General features: G+C 50.1%; 2 protein-coding genes across 3 annotated transcripts in view; one reads left to right on the top strand and one right to left on the bottom strand.

Annotated features, from left to right (window-relative positions):
- The window catches only part of TBCD (tubulin folding cofactor D), a 200,357-nt gene that overhangs the window by 107,304 nt on the left and 74,761 nt on the right, over window positions 1–18,292 (bottom strand). The window lies entirely within an intron of this gene.
- ZNF750 (zinc finger protein 750) lies at window positions 517–17,813 on the top strand. The gene has a single exon (XM_063599513.1). It carries the CDS (start codon window positions 11,714–11,716, stop codon window positions 13,151–13,153), a length of 1,440 nt encoding a protein of 479 aa, XP_063455583.1. The 5' UTR covers window positions 517–11,713; the 3' UTR covers window positions 13,154–17,813.

Genomic DNA, 18,292 nt, shown 5'->3' with positions numbered 1-18,292 from the left:
GACGGGGAGGGGAAGGGAAGGGTAAGTAAGCTGGACGGGGAGGTGAAGGGAAGGGTAAGTAAGCTGGACGGGGAGGGGAAGGGAAGGGTAAGTAAGCTGGATGGCGAAGGGAAGGGTAAGTAAGCTGGACGGGGAGGGGAAGGGAAGGGTATGTAAGCTGGATGGGGAGGGGAAAGGAAGGGTATATAAGCTGGACGGGGAGGGGAAGGGAATGGTAAGTAAGCTGGATGGCAAGGGGAAGGGAAGGGTACGTAAGCTGGATGGGGAGGGGAAGGGAAGGGTAAGTAAGCTGGACGGGGAGGGGAAGGGAAGGGTAAGTAAGCTGGACGGGGAGGGGAAGGGAAGGGTAAGTAAGCTGGACGGGGAGGGGAAGGGAAGGGTAAGTAAGCTGGACGGCGAGGGGAAGGGAAGGGTAAGTAAGCTGGACGGGGAGGGGAAGGGAAGGGTAAGTAAGCTGGACGGCGAGGGGAAGGGAAGGGTACGTAAGCCGGACGGGGAGGGGAGGGGAGGGGAAGGGAAGGGTAAGTAAGCTGGACGGGGAGGGGAAGGGAAGGGTAAGTAAGCTGGACGGGGAGGTGAAGGGAAGGGTAAGTAAGCTGGACGGGGAGGGGAAGGGAAGGGGAAGTAAGCTGGATGGCGAAGGGAAGGGTAAGTAAGCTGGACGGGGAGGGGAAGGGAAGGGTATGTAAGCTGGATGGGGAGGGGAAAGGAAGGGTATATAAGCTGGACGGGGAGGGGAAGGGAATGATAAGTAAGCTGAATGGCGAGGGGAAGGGAAGGGTACGTAAGCTGGACAGGGAGGGGAGGGGAGGGGAAGGGAAGGGTAAGTAAGCTGGACGGGGAGGGGAAGGGAAAGGTAAGCAAGCTGCACAGGGAGGGGAGGGGAAGGGAAGGGAACGCAGACAGCTGTGTTAACTGGAGAACCCCACCGTTGGGTATATGAGAGTTCACTGGGGCATCCTTACAACTTGTCTGTATTTTGAAAATTTTCACACTAAAATGTTAAGAGAGAAAGAATCAGGAATCAGAATGGCATCAAGGTTCTCAACCACAGTACTAGAAGCTAGAGAAAATGGAGAACACTTGCGGCCGGGTGCGGTGGCTCACGCCTGTAATCCTAGCACTTTGGGAGGCCGAGGCAGGCGGATCACGAGGTCAGGAGATCGAGACCATCCTGGCTAACACGGTGAAACCCCGTCTCTACTAAAAATACAAAAAATCAGCCGGACGTGGTGGAGGGCGCCTGTAGTCCCAGCTACTTGGGAGGCTGAGGCAAGAGAATGGCGTGAACCTGGGAGGCGGAGTTTGCAGTGAGCCGAGATCGCGCCACTGCACTCCAGCCTGGGTGACAGAGCGAGATTCCGTCTCAAAAAAAAAAAAAGAAAGAAAGAAAATGAAGAACACTTGCAAAAATCTGAAGGTAAATGATTTCTGGCCTGAAATTCTAGACTCAGCCAAACTATCAGTGAGGTTGAAGAGTACATAAAAACATTTTCAATAATTCAAGACCTCCAAAAAAATCTCTCTTGCACTTTCTCAAGAGCCTATAAAAGGTGTGTGCCTCATGTCAAACTAAATGATTAACTCAAGAGAAAGACGACATGGGATCCGAGCAGCAGGCCTTCCAGTGCAAGAGAGAGGCAGGCAAAACCCCCTGGATGACGGGGAAGGCAGACATGGGAGCAGAAGGGGCAAAGAGAGGCAAATTCCCATCTTCCATGAAGGGAAGCCACCAAACAACACCTCGACCAGGAGTGGAGAAGGGAGAGAGGGGGAGAGAGGGCACAGAACCACCAACAGATCAGTAAGGCTGGAATCGAGGAGGTAAACACCCAGCCAGGCGCTGGGATAAGCTCCCTCCCTGCCGTCTCAGCTCCCAAGGAGGACCAGGGACAGAGACTCTCAGGAGCAGGGTAGAGGGTGGAAGGTACACAGATTCTCAAAGGCCTCACTGGACCCTCCATGGCAAGGGTCAGAACACTCAGCTTAGGAAAGGCCAAAGTGGGGCTTCTGGGCAGAGGGAGTCGTAGCGCAGACACCTGGCACTCCTGCCGCTGAGGGGTGGAGCCCTCGGCTCCCGCCTTGCATCTGGGCAGCACGAGGCTGCCTCAGCAGAGAAAGGCGACAGAAGGGACACCCTGACAATCTGCAGCCCAGCCTTCTGGAGGACTGGAACCTTCCGCCTTGCTCTCTTGAAGTCCTGAGCCATCATACAGCTGACCACCCTGCTAGGGAGGCCTCTGAAGTGCTACTAAGTGAGGATGAGGTTCCAGCTGATCTCAGGATTCCAGCTGCCCCTCCAGGACAGAAGGCAGGTGAGTGAAGCTGTCCTGGACCCTCCAGACCAGTCACCTGCCAGCTTTCTCCCACTGAGCCACCCCAGTCAGTATCCATGAAACAGAAGCAGCACTCGGCCAGGCCCTCCACAAACTCCTGACACAATATATCCTAAGACGTAATAAAACGGTGCTTGTTTTAAAAGTTTGGGATAGTTTGCTATCCAGGAATAGGTAAGAGGGACAGGGAACTGCTGTTTTTTGTCGTAAGACTTACATAACTCTTTCTGACTTCATAAAGTATATGGATGTCTCAATGGACAAAAGCCACCAAAAAAAATTTTAAGGTATTAAACCATCCTAGGCAACATGGCAAAACTCTGTCTCTACAAAAAATTCTCCAGGCATAGTGACCGTGCCTGTAGTCCCAGCTACTGGGGAGGCTGAGGCGGGAGGATCACTCAAGTCCAGGAGGTTGAGGCTACAGTGAACCATGATCGCACCACTGCACTCCAGCTTGGGTGACAGGGCAAGACCCTGTCTCAAAAGAAAAAAAAAAAAAAGGAATTAAATATAAAAGTAAACGCAAAGCCATGTAAAATCTTAAGTCTTAAGGAAAAAAATAAACAACAAAAACAAAAAAACAGACCGGGTGCAGTGGCTCACACCTGTAATCCCAGCACTTTGGGAGGCCGACGTGGGTGGATCACAAGGTCAGGAGATCAAGACCATCCTGGCTAACACGGTGAAACCCCATCTCTACTAAAAATACAAAAAATTAGCCAGGCGTGGTGGCAGGCGCCTGTAGTCCCAGCTACTCGGGAGGCTGAGGCAGGAGAAACGCAGTGAGCCAAGATCATGCCATTGCACTCCAGCCTGGGCAACAACAGTGAAACTCTGTCTCAAAAAAAAAAAACAGTATGTCTGTCCTGGCCAGCTTGTCCCTATGCCACAGCCCTGCAGCCTCTGCCCTGCAGCCTCAGGCTCATCCAAGGGCCTGACACCAGCTCATCCCACCTCCTTTCCCAGTCCTCAAACCGACACCACACGCCAGCTTTCGCTACAGCTGGGGTGCGGCCTCCGATTAAGCAAGCAAGCAGTTTTGGTGGGGGGGGTGTGGAGGTAAAAACTGGCCCCCAAGTTAAGTGCCTCTGCAATTTAAAGTGGGGGGAGGGTGGTTTGCGGGAGTGCACAGCTGGCCCCCTCCCCCGCACCCACACACCCTGCTCCGCAGCTCTTGCGGTGCCTGGTGTCGGGCAAGCTCCGGCAGGTCCCTGCAGCCAGGCTCTGGGATAAGCTCCCTCCCTGCCGGCTCAGCTCCTGAGGAGGACCAGGGACAGAGACTCTCAGGAGCAGGGTAGAGGGTGGAAGGTCCACAGATCCTCAAAGGCCTCACTGGACCTCATGGCAAGGACGCCATGAATACTGTGCCTCCCAGGGTATGCGTGCATGAGAATCAATCCAAGTGTTTGCCTCCTGCGTACACATGCTCAAGTTCTAAAGGAAAGTCTCACATGTCTTTATCATGACGCCAAATATTCATCGGGTGTGATTCTGATGAATATAGTAATCTCTATTCTAACTGCGGACACATTGAAAGCCCTCCGACATATGGCCGTCCAGGCAGCACTGACACCGCACTCACAGACGGTGAGTCTGGAGACAGCACTGGGAGATACTTGCTCGCGGGGTCCAGTGCTGGGGAGGCTGCCCGCAGCAGCTCGGTGGGTGCAAACACATGAATCGTAGCTGCGGGCAGGAGGAATATCAGGTGCATCTCTACGCCCCGAGGGCTCAACTCCTACACTTAAATCCCTCCCACTGGAACAGCAGGCTCCAGTTTCACCCAGCAAGCGTGAGAACAGGTACTGCTTCCTGAGCACCGCCAGCCACCGGCACCAAGACCGGCCACATCCCAGCACTCCTACCTCTGGTAAGTACTTACTATTTCTCTTCAAATTCAAGTTTTATTTTAAAACTCTTCTCAGACGTATGTAAAATACCCAGCTGAACGCAGCGTTTGCTCCGTGTCTGCTCTGCCTTGCTCTGGGCTCCGAGGATTACTCAGGACCCAGCAGGTGCATGGCTGGGATGCAGACCACGATTACAAAACTTCTAATGAGGCTGACACTTTATTCTAAGAACATGAACAAGCTTATCTGGAAATTAACTCCTTGTTCTGCCCTAAAATTCATAAAAGTTAAACCAACACAAATTCATATTATTGCTTAACTGCTCCTAACCTCAAAAACAAACTACAATAAATGCTAACAAGAGGTAAGGGTCATATATATGTGTGGTGTATGTACATTAGGCTGAATTTAGGGTTATATATGTGTGGTGTATGTACATTAGGGCTGAATTTAGGGTTATATATATGTGTGGTGTATGTACATCAGGGTGAATTTAGGGTTATATATGTGTGGTGTATGTACATTAGGCTGAATTTAGGGTTATATATGTGTGGTGTATGTACATTAGGGCTGAATTTAGGGTTATATATATGTGTGGTGTATGTACATTAGGCTGAATTTAGGGTTATATATATGTGTGTGTGGTATATGTACATTAGGCTGAATTTAGGGTTATATATGTGTGGTATAAGTACATCAGGCTGAATTTAGGGTTATATATATGTGTGGTGTATATACATTAGACACAGCTGAATTTAGGGTTATATGTGTGTGGTGTATGCACATTAGACAGTGCCGAATTTACTATCTAGTTTAACTTTTAATAGTTTTAAAGTTTAAAATAAGTACATAAGCTTACATAAAGTTTAAAATTGGGCATAAGCTTTCGAAAACAAAACCAAACCAAAGGGGTTAAGTTTCTGTTTGGTTGTTAAGGTCTTCTGTACATATAGACACAGACACAAAAGGGTTTTTTTCCTTATATGAAATTTCTCATAAACCTGATTTGGAGGAGAACAATTACTGACCAAGCACAGCCCGTCCACATCTGTGCCCCTAATTTTCACCGCGCATTAGCAAAGGCCTTCCAGCATTTCTGACCGGAGTTTCAGGATGAGGCGGCGACTGTAAAGTGGTGAGCGTTTGTTTACGAGCTCAGGTCTGTAACTCGGGATCTCCTGCTGAAACTAGAATTAAGAGCCCCTGGTTGTTTTTCTGGATCCATTCTTCCAAATTACATTCCCAAAGACTGTCTTTTCCCCAGGTCTTGGTTGTCCTGAGGTTTATCTTTCATTTTAAAGAACCGAAAGGCTGGGAGGGAGTGGCAGTCAATCACTGGAGAAGCTCAATTGGAGTAAAACTCACAAATCTCGTTCTTGCGACATCACAGTGGGTAGGCGACAATGGTGTGTCCTTGAGTTATGCAACAACGCCACATCACAATATTGTAATTACAGCATGCCCTTCACAATGCTCCAGCCGGGCAGGCTCCTTGCCAGACAGCTGGACACCACCAAAAGGAACATTACAGCCCAGTCTCAGGGCACAGGTTAGGACACATGACGAGCATAGTTACCCAGCCTGTCACAGAAACGTCCCGTAAAGTTAAACTGTAATTACTTCCGCTGTGTCCTATCAAAGTTGTTTTTTTAAGAACTCTTTCTCTTATTTTTCAAAGTTCAAACTCCTTAGAAGCTTGTTAAGCATCCCAACTTCTCACTATTACCCTAACAACTGTCTGCTGCATTAACTGTCCACACTTAGGAACCTTTGGAAAGACAGTATGTTGGCAATTTAGCCACAACCCCATGGCCAACCGAAACCACTCACTCTTCAAAGCACTGTCTGTGTGGGCAGCTACGCCCCAACACCCGGCCCAGTGCACGTTGAGCAGGAAGAGAAGCGAGCTCTCAGCTCGGCGCACTTTCCAGAAGCCAAGTGCATTGGCTGAGCACACAACATTTAAAATATTTAGAAAGGCACAGAGTGGCATCTGTAAATATGGCAAGAAAAGCCTGGTGAAAGCTCAGCTGGATCCTGAGCATGTCTGAAGCCACTGCACCCCACTGTTCTTACGCCCTTTAGTGTAGACACTGTCTACATTGGCTGCTTGATCTGAAATAACTTGGAGAAAGAAGGCTTTGTGCCAGGCCAGGCTCGGAGGAGGTGTGTTGGAGAAGAGGGCACACACTAGCCAGCAGCAGTCAGGGAAGACTCTGCATAGGTATTTCAGTAACAGCCACCTTTGATCCAGATCTGGAAGCTCTGTGGCATGTCCACCCTGCGAATGCTTCCTGCCGATCCAGTGGGAAATGAGAGGAGGGTGAAACCCTCCTTCAGGATCACACCGAGGTCTTCACTGTAAAACACGCTAGCACTGCAGTTCTCAAATGAAAGCAGATAATGAACGAGACTCTGCTTTATTAACAGACAGACAGACAGCTCTCCGGGCATGTTATTAACTAAAATGGAAACACACCTCCCCCAGGAGAGAAAGACGCTCCGCACTTCTTTATCGCCTCTAGAGAAAAACTGCACCTCCAAATTACTGTAAACAGCTAGATTTCTGGGTTACACTGTTTGGGCAATGACATACTCTTTTGGGAATATTTAACACCAGCAGCTGCCAGAGTACAAAGTCGGGCTGGTAGAAACTGACCACACAGAGACTATTTCAAACGCTGTGCCCACAGACAGCTGTGACAGCCTGAGGTACTGGCCGTCGGGTTTGGTTTCTTCATCCTTATAAACCTCACTTAAGCAGGACACAGAACTCACAGGCTGACATCATCATCATTTGAAAGCTTACCAAAGCAACAATGTTATCCCACTTACTTCTCTGACACTATTGTAGTTTTACACATCAGGTGACCCACGCCCGGCTTACAACTGAAGCAGCTGTGCTCCCTGTTTTAATTAGCAAATTGTGCAAGCCTGAGAGGTCGGTTTATCCAAGGTTACTAAAACCACTGCCTGAGACTCCATATCGACACCAATTCCCTTCGAGCAATTAAGCTCCAAACACTCTCACCACCAGGGGCTTCCTCCCTGCCACACCCGCTTACGTGAACTAACTGATCAAAGAACAAAAGGGCAAATCGTTCAAAACTTCACACCATAACATCTGACTAGAAAACAGACATATTCATATAAAAGCAATTATTTCCCTAATTACTATTTTGGGCAACAGCAGAGCTTACACGTAACCTGCCTGTTGTAAAGCTTTTGAGAAAATCTAACCAACACAGGTTTTGTGGGGTTGTTTTTTGGTTTTTTTTTTTTTTTTTTTTTGCCTAAAATTATCAGCAATGTGAAATAATGCTGCTTCGAAAACTGAAGTCCTCATTTTCTTAAATCCTGAGGGAATCATTTGCTCCTCTGAGCGCTTGTGTTTCAGGCGCTAGAGGTATCAGCAATGTGAAATAATGCGGCTTCGAAAACTGAAGTCCTCAACTTTCTTAAATCCTGAGGGAATCATCTGCTCCTCTGAGGGCTTGTGTTTCAGGTGCTAGAGGCGGCGTTTCGGTCTCGCGAGGACGCAGCTCTCACTTGATGAACATTTTGCAACTGTCATCGTTTCGATCCTGATGCTTCCAGCTAGTGATGAAATCATCAGTTTTCAGATCCCTGCCGTAACACATCCTATACAATCATGGGAACCTGACTTGCAGAGGTTCTCACGCCTTCAGAACCAGGGAGCGCGGCGAGGCATGCCGGCACAGGCCCCACTGACTGAGCTGGCTGGCCCAGCGTTTGGCTGGAACCAGGCACCCGGCTTCTCTACTTCCTGAAGGGAGGCAGGGAAACTGCTTTCATCACCCAGAGCAGGTCTGCCCCACACGGTAGGGACTGAGCCCATAAAGAATTATTTCACGTTCTTTCTTCTAATAGGGGGAAATTAGAAAGACAGAGCTATCATTACGTGTTTCATTTGCTTGGCCTTGACCCGGTGCCTTGTAGCTTCTGTGGCAGCCCACGGTGGGAGACGGGTGCTGAGCGCGGGGTCTGAGCCCAGGGTGTCACCCGACACCCTCCCTGGTTGTAGGGTAACAAACATCTTGTCCTCATCCAAACCGTGCCTCGCTGTCCCTGCTACACAGAAACTCATCACAGCGAAGGTGGCAGGTCAGCAGAGCCCCTTTTCTACCCAAACCACTTCTTAGTAAATAAATGTCTTAAAGAACTTAAAGTATGTTAATAGAGGCAGTTTGTAGGGGGAAGGGTGGTTGTGTTTTTAAGAATTATAAATAAATGAGCCAGGCACGGTGGCTCATGCCTGTAATCCCAGCACTTTGGGAGGCTGAGGCGGGCGGATCGCCTGAGGTCAGGAGTTCAAGACCAGCCGGGCCAACATAGTGAAACCCCGTCTCTACTAAAATTACAAAAAAATTAGCTGGGCATGGTGGTAGGCACCTGTAATCCCAGCTACTAGGGAGGCTGAGGCAGGAGAATCTCTTGAACCCAGGAGGCAGAGGTTGCAGTGAACCGAGATCGCACCACTGCCCTCCAGCCTGGGCAACAAGACCAAAACTCCGTCTCAAAAAAGAAAGAAAGAAAGAAATATGAATAAATCAGTAGAGAAACCAGTTTGCTGAGAACAAAATCAGAGCACTTCCCCAGAGTTCGGGGCAGCCATATGAAAGCCCAGCCACCACCCCTGGCCCCTGGCGTGTGGGAGGAAGGACACAGGTGCAGGGAGGAGAGGTGGCGCCTTGCTTCAGGGACAGCTGCCTCCTAGGCTCCCACACACATTGCTCTATTTTCAAGGGGCGGCTTTTCACTTGACTTTTAGCCACCCTGATGTCTACACATAAAACCTCGCAGACTCAAGAATGGGCACATCTGCCCATTCCTTAAAAAAAATACTGCAGTTGAAACAGTTTTCTTAAGTCATTTCCATTTAGCTTTTTTTTGAGGCAGGGTCTCATTCTGTTGCCCACCAGGCTGCAGTGCGGTGGTGGGATGACAGCTCCCTGCAGCCTCAATCTCCTGGGCTCAAGGGATCCTCCCACCTCGGCCTCCCAAAGTGCTGGGATTACAGGCATGAGCCACGGCCCCCAGCCCTCCATTTAACTTTACTTTAATGTATTTTTTTTTTTTATTATACTTTAAGTTCCAGGACACAAGTGCAGAACGTGTAGGTTACACAGGTAAATGTGTGCCATGGTGGTTTACTGTACCCATCAACCCATCATCTAGGTTTTAAGCCCTGCATGCATTAGCTATTTGTCTTAATGCTCTCCCTCCCCCCGACCCCCACCCCTAGACAGGCCCTGGTGTGTGATGTTCCCCTCCCTGTGTCCATGTGTTCTCACTGTTCAGCTCCCACTTATGGGTGAGACCACGCACGTTTGGTTTTCTCTTCCTGCGTTAGTTTGCTGAGGATGCTGGCTTCCAGCTCCATCCACTTCCCTGCGAAGGACATGATCGCGTTCCTTTTCATGGCTGCACAGTATTCCATGGTGTGTATGTGCCGCATTTTCTTCATTCGGTCTGTCACTGATGGGCATTTGGGTCATTTAACTTTAGTTTTCAGCTGTTTGAAAACATGTAGACCCCAAAGACCTTTTCCTTTTTACATTTTTAATACAAATTAAAGTGCTCAGCCTTGACCCACTGCACCTGCACCCCATCTCCCACTCACCCTGTCTCCCAGGCACAGGTGCTGCTCGAGTCGCTCCAGGCCCAGCTGCCAGGTGGACAGTCCCAGACTCTCAAAGCCTTTGTTCTGGGACGGGTGCAGTGGCTCACGCCTCTAATCCCAGCACTTTGGGAGGCTGAGGCAGGTGGATCACGTGAGGTCAGGAGCTCGAGACCAGCCTGGCCAACGTGGCAAAACCCCGTCTCTACTAAAAATACAAAAAAAATTAGCTGGGCGTGGTGGTGGGCGCCTGTAATTCCAGCTACTCAGGAGGCTGAGGCAGGAGAATCGCTTGAACCCGGGAGGCGGAGGTTGCAGTGAGCTGAGATTGCGCCATGGCACTCCAGCCTGGGCAACAAGAGAGAAACTCCGTCTCAAAAAAAAAAACAGCCTTTGTTCTCAGCCTTGGGCGTGCGGCACAGCCTCTGAAGGAAACCTGGGGCTGGTAAGGGGGACACAGAGACCCTCTGGAAGAATCCAAAAGAGCAGGCCAGCTCTGACATCACACACACAGCCTCTGGTGGGTCCCAGGACCTAAGCGGGTGTGGCCAGAGGGCTGAACCCACTCCCTAAAGGTTAAGGGCCAGGACAGCTTCCTCCCATGACCCAACCATCTCTAAAGCGGATACTACTCACTCTGGTCTCCTCTCGGGCAGGAGTGTGGCAAAGCTTTGGTTCTTCCATTTGGAGGTGCACCTGGACGGGCAGGCGCTGCTGGCCATGCCTCCTGGCCAGCAGGAACCGGGTGACCGTGAAAGCATGTCTCACAATGCTGCTGTCACTCACAGGATGTACAAATTCACCAACAGTATTTCAACCATTTAAGTCAACATAAATATAGCATTTGTATTCATATCTGAGACAACATAAATGCTACTTAATGATAAAGCTGACTTTAGAAGCAGTAGGGTAGAGTCTTGTGTTCGAATGTTCTTCATTTTTAAACAAGCACACTAGAATACACCAACGACGTGGCTAAAGTGGGCAGAAACTGCCACGAGTGCTTAGGGATCGGCCCCAGGGGAGGCAGCAGCATCCATGGTCTTGGGTTCTACAGACCGACGGCAGGGGCGCACAGCACTTGGGAGAGCTCCCAGCCAGCAGGTAGGAGCAAGCAGACGGTGGCCAGCCCATGCTTTGTGTAAAAGTGAGGGGGCACTCTGCGACTGTGGGGTACACGTTAAGGGGAAACGGCCACAAACCCCTTTGTATTTCACGTGAGAGTGTGGCCGATCACACACCCACTGCTTCAAGCGTGTAACCCCCAAGCAGAGTCGGGCAGCCCTGGGACAGTGCTCTGTCCAGACCCTGGGAGGGGGCTCGGTGTCCTCAGCCCCCGGCAGGGTGCTCTCGAGGAAAGGTCCAGGTCACGGGATAAAAGTTCCCAAAACTCAAAGGCTTACAGGCATTCTCAGAACAGACACTCAACGCACCACACACCACACTCCACCTCTAGGCCCCGAGGTGACTCTTTCAGATCAGACTCAGAAAACAGAAAACACAGTGGGGAGTCAGCAGCCAGGTTACCAAGGGTAGGGCAGGGCTGCTTCTGTGACCGGCAGCTGCTCCCCTCAGGAGCAGGCAGTTTCAGCCCTTCAGGGGCTCTGCTTCAGGGATCCTGTGGCACTGTGGCGAGCCGAGGCCGGCTTCTCGCCGACCCCTCACTCGCTGTCCTGACACCAAGACTGCTCTTTATTACAGCTCCCGGCCGCCAGATGACGGAGGCTCTCGCCAGACCCTCAGCACGCAGAGCTGGCTTCTGATAGAAGTGCTCGGGAAAGAAAGCAAAGCGGGAGGTGCCTCTTTAGAAACCACGAAGTGCACGCAGCGTCGACAGTGATCACGCCACCTGGACAGCCAGAGTCCGAGGCATAAGGAGGAAAATGAGTCTCCTCAAAGAGCGGAAGCCAAAAAAGCCACATTACATCCCCAGGCCTCCAGGAAAGCCCTTCAAGTATAAATGTTTCCAATGTCCCTTTACTTGCAATGAGAAGTCACATCTTTTTAATCACATGAAGTATGGTCTTTGTAAAAACTCGATTACTTTAGTATCAGAGCAGGATCGAGTTCCCAAGTGCCCTAAATCTAACTCACTAGACCCCAAGCAAACCAACCAGCCCGATGCCACGGCAAAGCCAGCCTCTTCCAAGTCTGTCGCAAATGGACTCTCTGCTTTCGACTCGAAGCTTCAGCACAGCTCTGCCAGGGAAGACATCAAGGAAAACCTGGAGCTGCAAGCCCGGGGAACCCACAGGTGCCTGGGACAGAAGCCAGCCCTCCACGGGGCATCACCCTGCAAGAGCCCAGCTCCGGAAACCGCCCTCGGTGCCCAGCCTGCTCTGGAAGGCGCAGCTCGGCCTTCTGCATTTGTTCCAGTCGGCGAGCACAGACTCAAGGGGCCAGACAACGCCGAGGCGCCCGAGACCCTGGCTTTACACAACCCCACTGCCAAGGCCGCGTCTTTCCACACCAAGTCGGCCTTCCACGCTCCTGGCTACCCCTGGAAAGCCGGCTCACCTTTCCTTCCACCAGAGTTTCCACATAAAATCTCATCTACAAAGGGGCTTGGGGCCATTTCCCCTTACATGCACCCCACAATCCCAGAGTACCCACCTCACTTTTACACGGAGCACGGGCTGCCCACCATCTACTCGCCTTACCTGCTAGCTGGGAGCTCGCCCGAGTGTGACGCACCCCTGCTGTCAGTCTACGGAACCCAAGACCCGAGACACTTCCTGCCTCACCCGGGGCCGATCCCTAAGCACCTGGCTCCATCTCCAGCCACATACGATCACTACAGGTTTTTCCAGCAATATCCCTCTAACCTGCCGATTCCTTACGGATTTTACAGGCCAGAGTCTGCATTTTCCTCCTATGGTCTCAGACTCCCACCTGTCACTGGCCTCACCCGAGATCAGAGCTCTCACCTGCTTGAAGAAGCCACCCTGGTCTATCCAGCCTTGAGTCCTTCCAGGTTAAACCCTTTGGACCCCAACAGAAAACACGTCGAGTTCGAAAGTCCAATTCCTGAGGCTAAAGACTCCTCCAAGGCTGGGCAGAGAGACACGGAAGGGTCCAAAATGAGCCCCCGCGCAGGGAGCGCAGCCACGGGCTCCCCAGGGAGGCCGAGCCCCACCGACTTCATGCAGACGAGCCAGACCTGCGAAGGCCTGTACGACCTCTCCAACAAGGCGGCCTCCAGCGCACTGGGAAGACTCTACCCGCCAGAGCAAAGCCTCACAGCCTTCAGGCCTGTTAAGAAAAGCACAGAATGCCTACCTGCCCAGGCTGCTGAGACCACAGCAGAGTCTCCAATAAGGTAAGAAAATGTCATTTTCAAAACCTCCAAGGGAATGTTTCTGGTTGGGTTCCATCAGCCAGGCTTATACTTGCTCAAACTGCTTCACGCAGTTGCTTTTCTAAGCAAGCTCCTACTAAGTTTTTTCTTGGCTTCTTCTAGCCTCAATGTTGTGAACGGAGACCCTCCTGCTCCGACCGGAAGCACCTCTCTCGTCTCGGAGGCCGCGCCTTCCAGTCCAGACGACAGCTCCGGGATGGGCCCCCTCAACCTCTCCAAGAAATCAGAGATAAACCTGGCAGCCACCCACGAACCCATGTACCAAGGCAGCCCCCAGGCGGAAACCGCCAGCTTCTCAGAGCTGCAGGACCTTCCACTCAATCTCTCGGTGAAGGACCCCTGTAACGCCCAGGCTCCGAGGCCTGCCTTCCCCGGTCGACTACGAGCTGCAGAACCTGCTGCTGCTGTTCCACAGAAGACTGGGACAGAAGGTTCTGAGGATGGGCCCAGCCACCCTGAGACCAAGCCAGGCAGCCTCGACGGTGACGGGGCCCCACCCACAGGCCCCGGCGAGGAGGCTCCAGACGCACGTGCAGTGGACAGCAGCGAGGAGCAGAAGCAGACGGCAGCCGTGGCCCTGTGCCAGCTGGCGGCCTACAGCCCCAGGAACATCCGGGTGGGCGATGGGGATGCTGCGGCCCCGGAACCTGCCTGCCAGAAAGACACACCCACACTGAGCTCCATGGAGGGCCAAGAGGCCCAGTGTGACCTCAGACCCAAAGGACAAAAGAGGACAAGTCTAAGGGATGCTGGAAAATCCCAGCAAGGAGCTAAGAAGGCGAAGCTGCAGGACACGGCCAGAGTGTTCACACTACGAAGGAGGGCCCGGGTGTCCTAACGCCGGGTTCACACGTGTGTTCACAGAGCTACGGCCACACACACGCCTTCCAAGGTGGCAAGCTACAACACCTCTGAACTGGCACTTTCACATTTTTACAAATGCAGCTTCTTCTTCTCAAAAAAACAAACAAACAAAAAAAAACCTCCAATTCAGTTTTTATAAATATTAAGCATGAATATTAAAAGGTGCTTCTACTTTTGGTTGTAAAAACACCTGAATGACTCTAAGACTGATATGTATTTTCAAGTCTAAGCTGTCTTACAGAAGATCTTTTATAAATGTTTCCTTATAAATATCTTACCATTACAACAAATTGTTTTAACTGTTTTTCTATTAGCTCTAGCTGCATATTTGAGGTAAATGACAATTACTGAAAAAATGTCAGAAAAAACATTTTCAGTACTAACATTAAAGTGCCATATGTAAGAAAGAAAAATGTGATTTGTATAACTAAATAACACACAAACATCAAGAGGCTATTTATACAAATAATTTATTTCCACTAGGGAAAGTGCATTACTGGTGAAGGTATTATCAATTTATTCTACTTGCTTATAATGTTACAGTGAATGTTCTGGCTTACTCTGCCTCACTTTCCATTCCCCAAAATGATGTGTATGTTGCTAATTTTCCAATAAACTCATATGAACCATAAGGAAACATATAATGCAAATAAACATAAATCTATGTTATCCTTTAGAATATTTTGCCGTAACAGTCAATGAAAAAGAGCCGATAGCTGTGGCAGCAATTAACCTGTGAACGGGTGCGTGTATGCACATTCAATTGTGTGGGTGTACACGTGTGCTGTGTGGGGGGTGTGTGCACATTCGCCCATGGGGGTGTGCATGTCTGCGAGTGCGTGTGGGTGTCTGCTTGTGCATGTCTGCAGATGCACGTGCACATTTGATGGTGTGGATGTGTGCGTGTGCACGTCTGCGGGTGTGGGTGTGCGCTTGTGCATCTCTGCAGGTGTGTGCACATTCTATTGTGTGGGTGTGCACGTGTGCATATCTGTGGGGGTGCGCATTCAATTGTGTGGGTGTGCGTGTGTGCTGTGGGTGTGTGCGCATTCGATCCTGTGGGTGTGCGTGTGTGCATATCTGCGGGGGTGTGTACACGTGATTGTGGGGGTGGGCACACGTGATTGTGTGGGTATGCACGTGTGCATATCCGTGGGGGGCATGCACACTCGATTGTGTAGGTGTGCATGTGTACATACCTGCGGGTGTGTACACATTTGTGTTAGTGTGCATGTGTACATATGTGGGAGGGGTGTGCACATCTGATTAGGCGTGCACATTCGATCCTGTGGGTGTGCACATGTGCATATCTGTGTGGGGGGTGCACATCTGATTAGATGTGTGTGTGTGCATCTCTGGGTGTGTGCACAATCATGTGAGTGCATGCGCATTATGTATGGGTGTGTGCACACTCGATTCTGTGGGTGTGCATGTGTACATATCTGCAGGTGTGTGCGCATTCGATTGTGCGGGGGTGCATGTGTGCGTACCTGCGGGTGTGTGTGCATTCAATTGTGTGGGTGTGCACGTGTGCCTGTGGGGGTGTGTGTGCATTCAATTGTGTGGGTGTGCACATGAGCATATCTGTGGGGGAGCACATTCAGTCGTGTGGGTGTCCACGTGTACATATCTGCGGGTGTGTGTGCGTTCGACTGGGTGTGCATGTGTGTATCTGTGAGTGTATGCACATTCAATCGTGTGGGTGTCCACGTGCTCATATCTATGGGGGTGTGTGTGCATTAGATTGTGTGGGTGTGCATGTGTGCCTGTGGGGGGTGTGTGTGCATTCAATTGTGTGGGTGTGCACATGAGCATATCTGTGGGGGAGCGCATTCAATCGTGTGGGTGTCCACGTGTGCATATCTGCGGGTGTGTGCATTCGATTGTACGGGTGTGCACGTGTATCTGTGGGTGTATGCACATTCGATTGTGTGGGTGTGTGCGTGTGCTATCTGTGGGGGCAGGTGTGCACATTCGATTGGGTGTACACGTGTCAAGGTGCATGTGTCAGTGTGCACATGTACACCTGTGTATGCACTTCTGCATCTGTGCATGTGTGTGAGCGTGCATGTATGCACATGGGTTTAAAGCAGTGGTCAAGTACCGGCGTGTGCGAAGCACCCCTGGGGCTACTCAAAGGCCATCCATGGGGTCCTCAGGCTTCAGAGTGCTTTAGGAGCGTACACTTCCGGAGCCTCAGCCCCTAAGGCTCTGCTTGAGAAAGGGTTTCTCCATCCCCATGTCCCCTCTCACAACAGCCCTTTCTCTCACTTTTCAAGAAAGGCAGCCTCTCACCCAACACACTGGAAACCATGCAGTGGACGCTACGATGGGAACTGCTCCAGTGACTGGGAAATGCTTCCCCATGCAGGTGGCTGTCTACGCATCACTTCACAGGACTGAGGCCACCCTACTGAAGCTGCTCAGTGACGGAGCACAGAGGTCAGGCGTGAGCTTGGAAAAAGTTGAAACACCGGCATTGCTAAAGCAAAATTTCTGCCATTCCTAGCTACTTGAATAAGACTTGAATGAATAAGACTTCTTAGCACTTAAAACTGAAAGTAAAAATAGGGGCCGGGCGTAGTGGCTCACACCTGTCATCCCAGCACATTGAGAGGCCAAAGCAGATGGATTGCTTGAGGTCAGGAGTTTGAGACCAGCCTGGGCAACATGGAAAAACACCGTCTCTAATAAAAATAGTTAGCCAGGTGTGGTGGCACATACCTGCGGTCCCAGCTACTTGGGAGGCTGAGGCGGGAGGATGGCCTGAGCCTGGGAGGCAGAGGTTGTAGTGAGCCATGATCACACTACTGCACTCCAGCCTGGGTGACAGAGTGAGACCTTTTCTCAAAAAAAATAAATAAATAAAAAGTAAAAATAGTACTGTTGCAGAACCTTGCCTTATTCTGGTTAAAAGCATGGCTCACGGCCAGGCATGGTGGCACACACCCATAATCCCAGCACTTTGGGAGGCTGAGGTGAGAGGACTGCTTGAGCCAAGGAGTTCAAGACCAGTCTGGGCAACATAGGGAGACCCCATCCCTACAAAAAATACAAAAATTAGCTCAGCAATGTGATGTTTGCCTGTAGTCCCACCAACTTGAGAGGCTGAGGCAGGAGGATTGCTTGAGCCCAGGAGGTCAAGGCTGCAGTGAGCCAAGATCATACCACTTCACTCCAGCCTGGGTGACAGAGCAAGAATCATTTCAAAAAATAAAAACAAAAAAAGCCTGACTCATCAAAAGATAACTCAAACTAAACAGCTATCTTATTAAGAGCTAAATTTCAATAATATGCTATTTTATGTTGTTTTGGTCAACTCTGTACTAAAAATTTTTTAAAACCCAATCTAGAAAAACTTCTAAATAACTAGCACCTTAAAACTTAAAAGTATAGTTAAAAAAATAATAAAAAAAAAGTCATGAACACCTGTGGAAAAAATAAATAAATAACTAGCATCTTATGGCCATACAAAATGCAAAAGTTGAAGTTTATGTTTATGTTATTTTCTTTCGTTGCAGATAAATGATAGATCAATAAAGATTCTTAGGCACAGAAATACATTACATTAGGGTAAAATGCTCTGGGAAAAAAGTAAATGGAAATATGGGCTTAAGAAAAAGGAAGAATAAAATTTCTGTGAGAGAAAAACTTGCCTATGAAATTGTTTTTTAGACAGGGTCTCGCTCACTGGCCCAGGCCGGAGTGCAGTGGCGCGATCACAGCTCACTGCAGCCTCAACCTCCCGGGGCTCAAGTGATCCTCCCACCTCAGCCTCCCAAAGTGCTGGGAGTACAGATGTGAGACACGGCGCCCAGCCCTGTAAATTTTTTAACGAAGAATGGTAGATTATTCTACCTCAATTTCCTAGATTTATTCAGATGAGTGACGCAATAGTTTTATTTTAAAATGACAATACTCAGGATGGCAAATAGTTATTTGCAACTGGTTAGAGTTCTATAAAACTTATAAGAGGGATACAGAGTTTGTCACAATTCCAAGGGGTATCTGAGGACACTGCTTCAAGCTGTCCCTAAAGCAGCAGCAAGGACACCAGCAGGTCCCCCAGCCCTGTCAGGCACCCACCTCAGACAACCACTACACCAGCCTAAAAGGCACACGGTCAGACGCAGAACCATAAACACAGGCGCAGTGCTGAGTCGCTCACCTGGGCACTTCTGTTTATATACACCAGTATGTTTTGGCAAAGAACAAAAATATTACACTTCCAGCTTTCAGA

Source organism: Pan paniscus, chromosome 19 (genome assembly GCF_029289425.2).
Source record: "Pan paniscus chromosome 19, NHGRI_mPanPan1-v2.0_pri, whole genome shotgun sequence".
NCBI classification, from domain to species: Eukaryota; Metazoa; Chordata; class Mammalia; order Primates; family Hominidae; genus Pan; species Pan paniscus.
The sequence above is the reverse complement of the archived record's forward strand: the minus strand, read 5'-3'. Positions and strand labels throughout refer to the sequence as shown.

What these genes read in the sequence shown, in the direction of transcription:
- ZNF750 (XM_063599513.1), top strand. Translation starts at nt 11,714, where the DNA reads ATGAGTCTCCTCAAAGAGCGGAAGCCAAAAAAGCCACATTACATCCCC.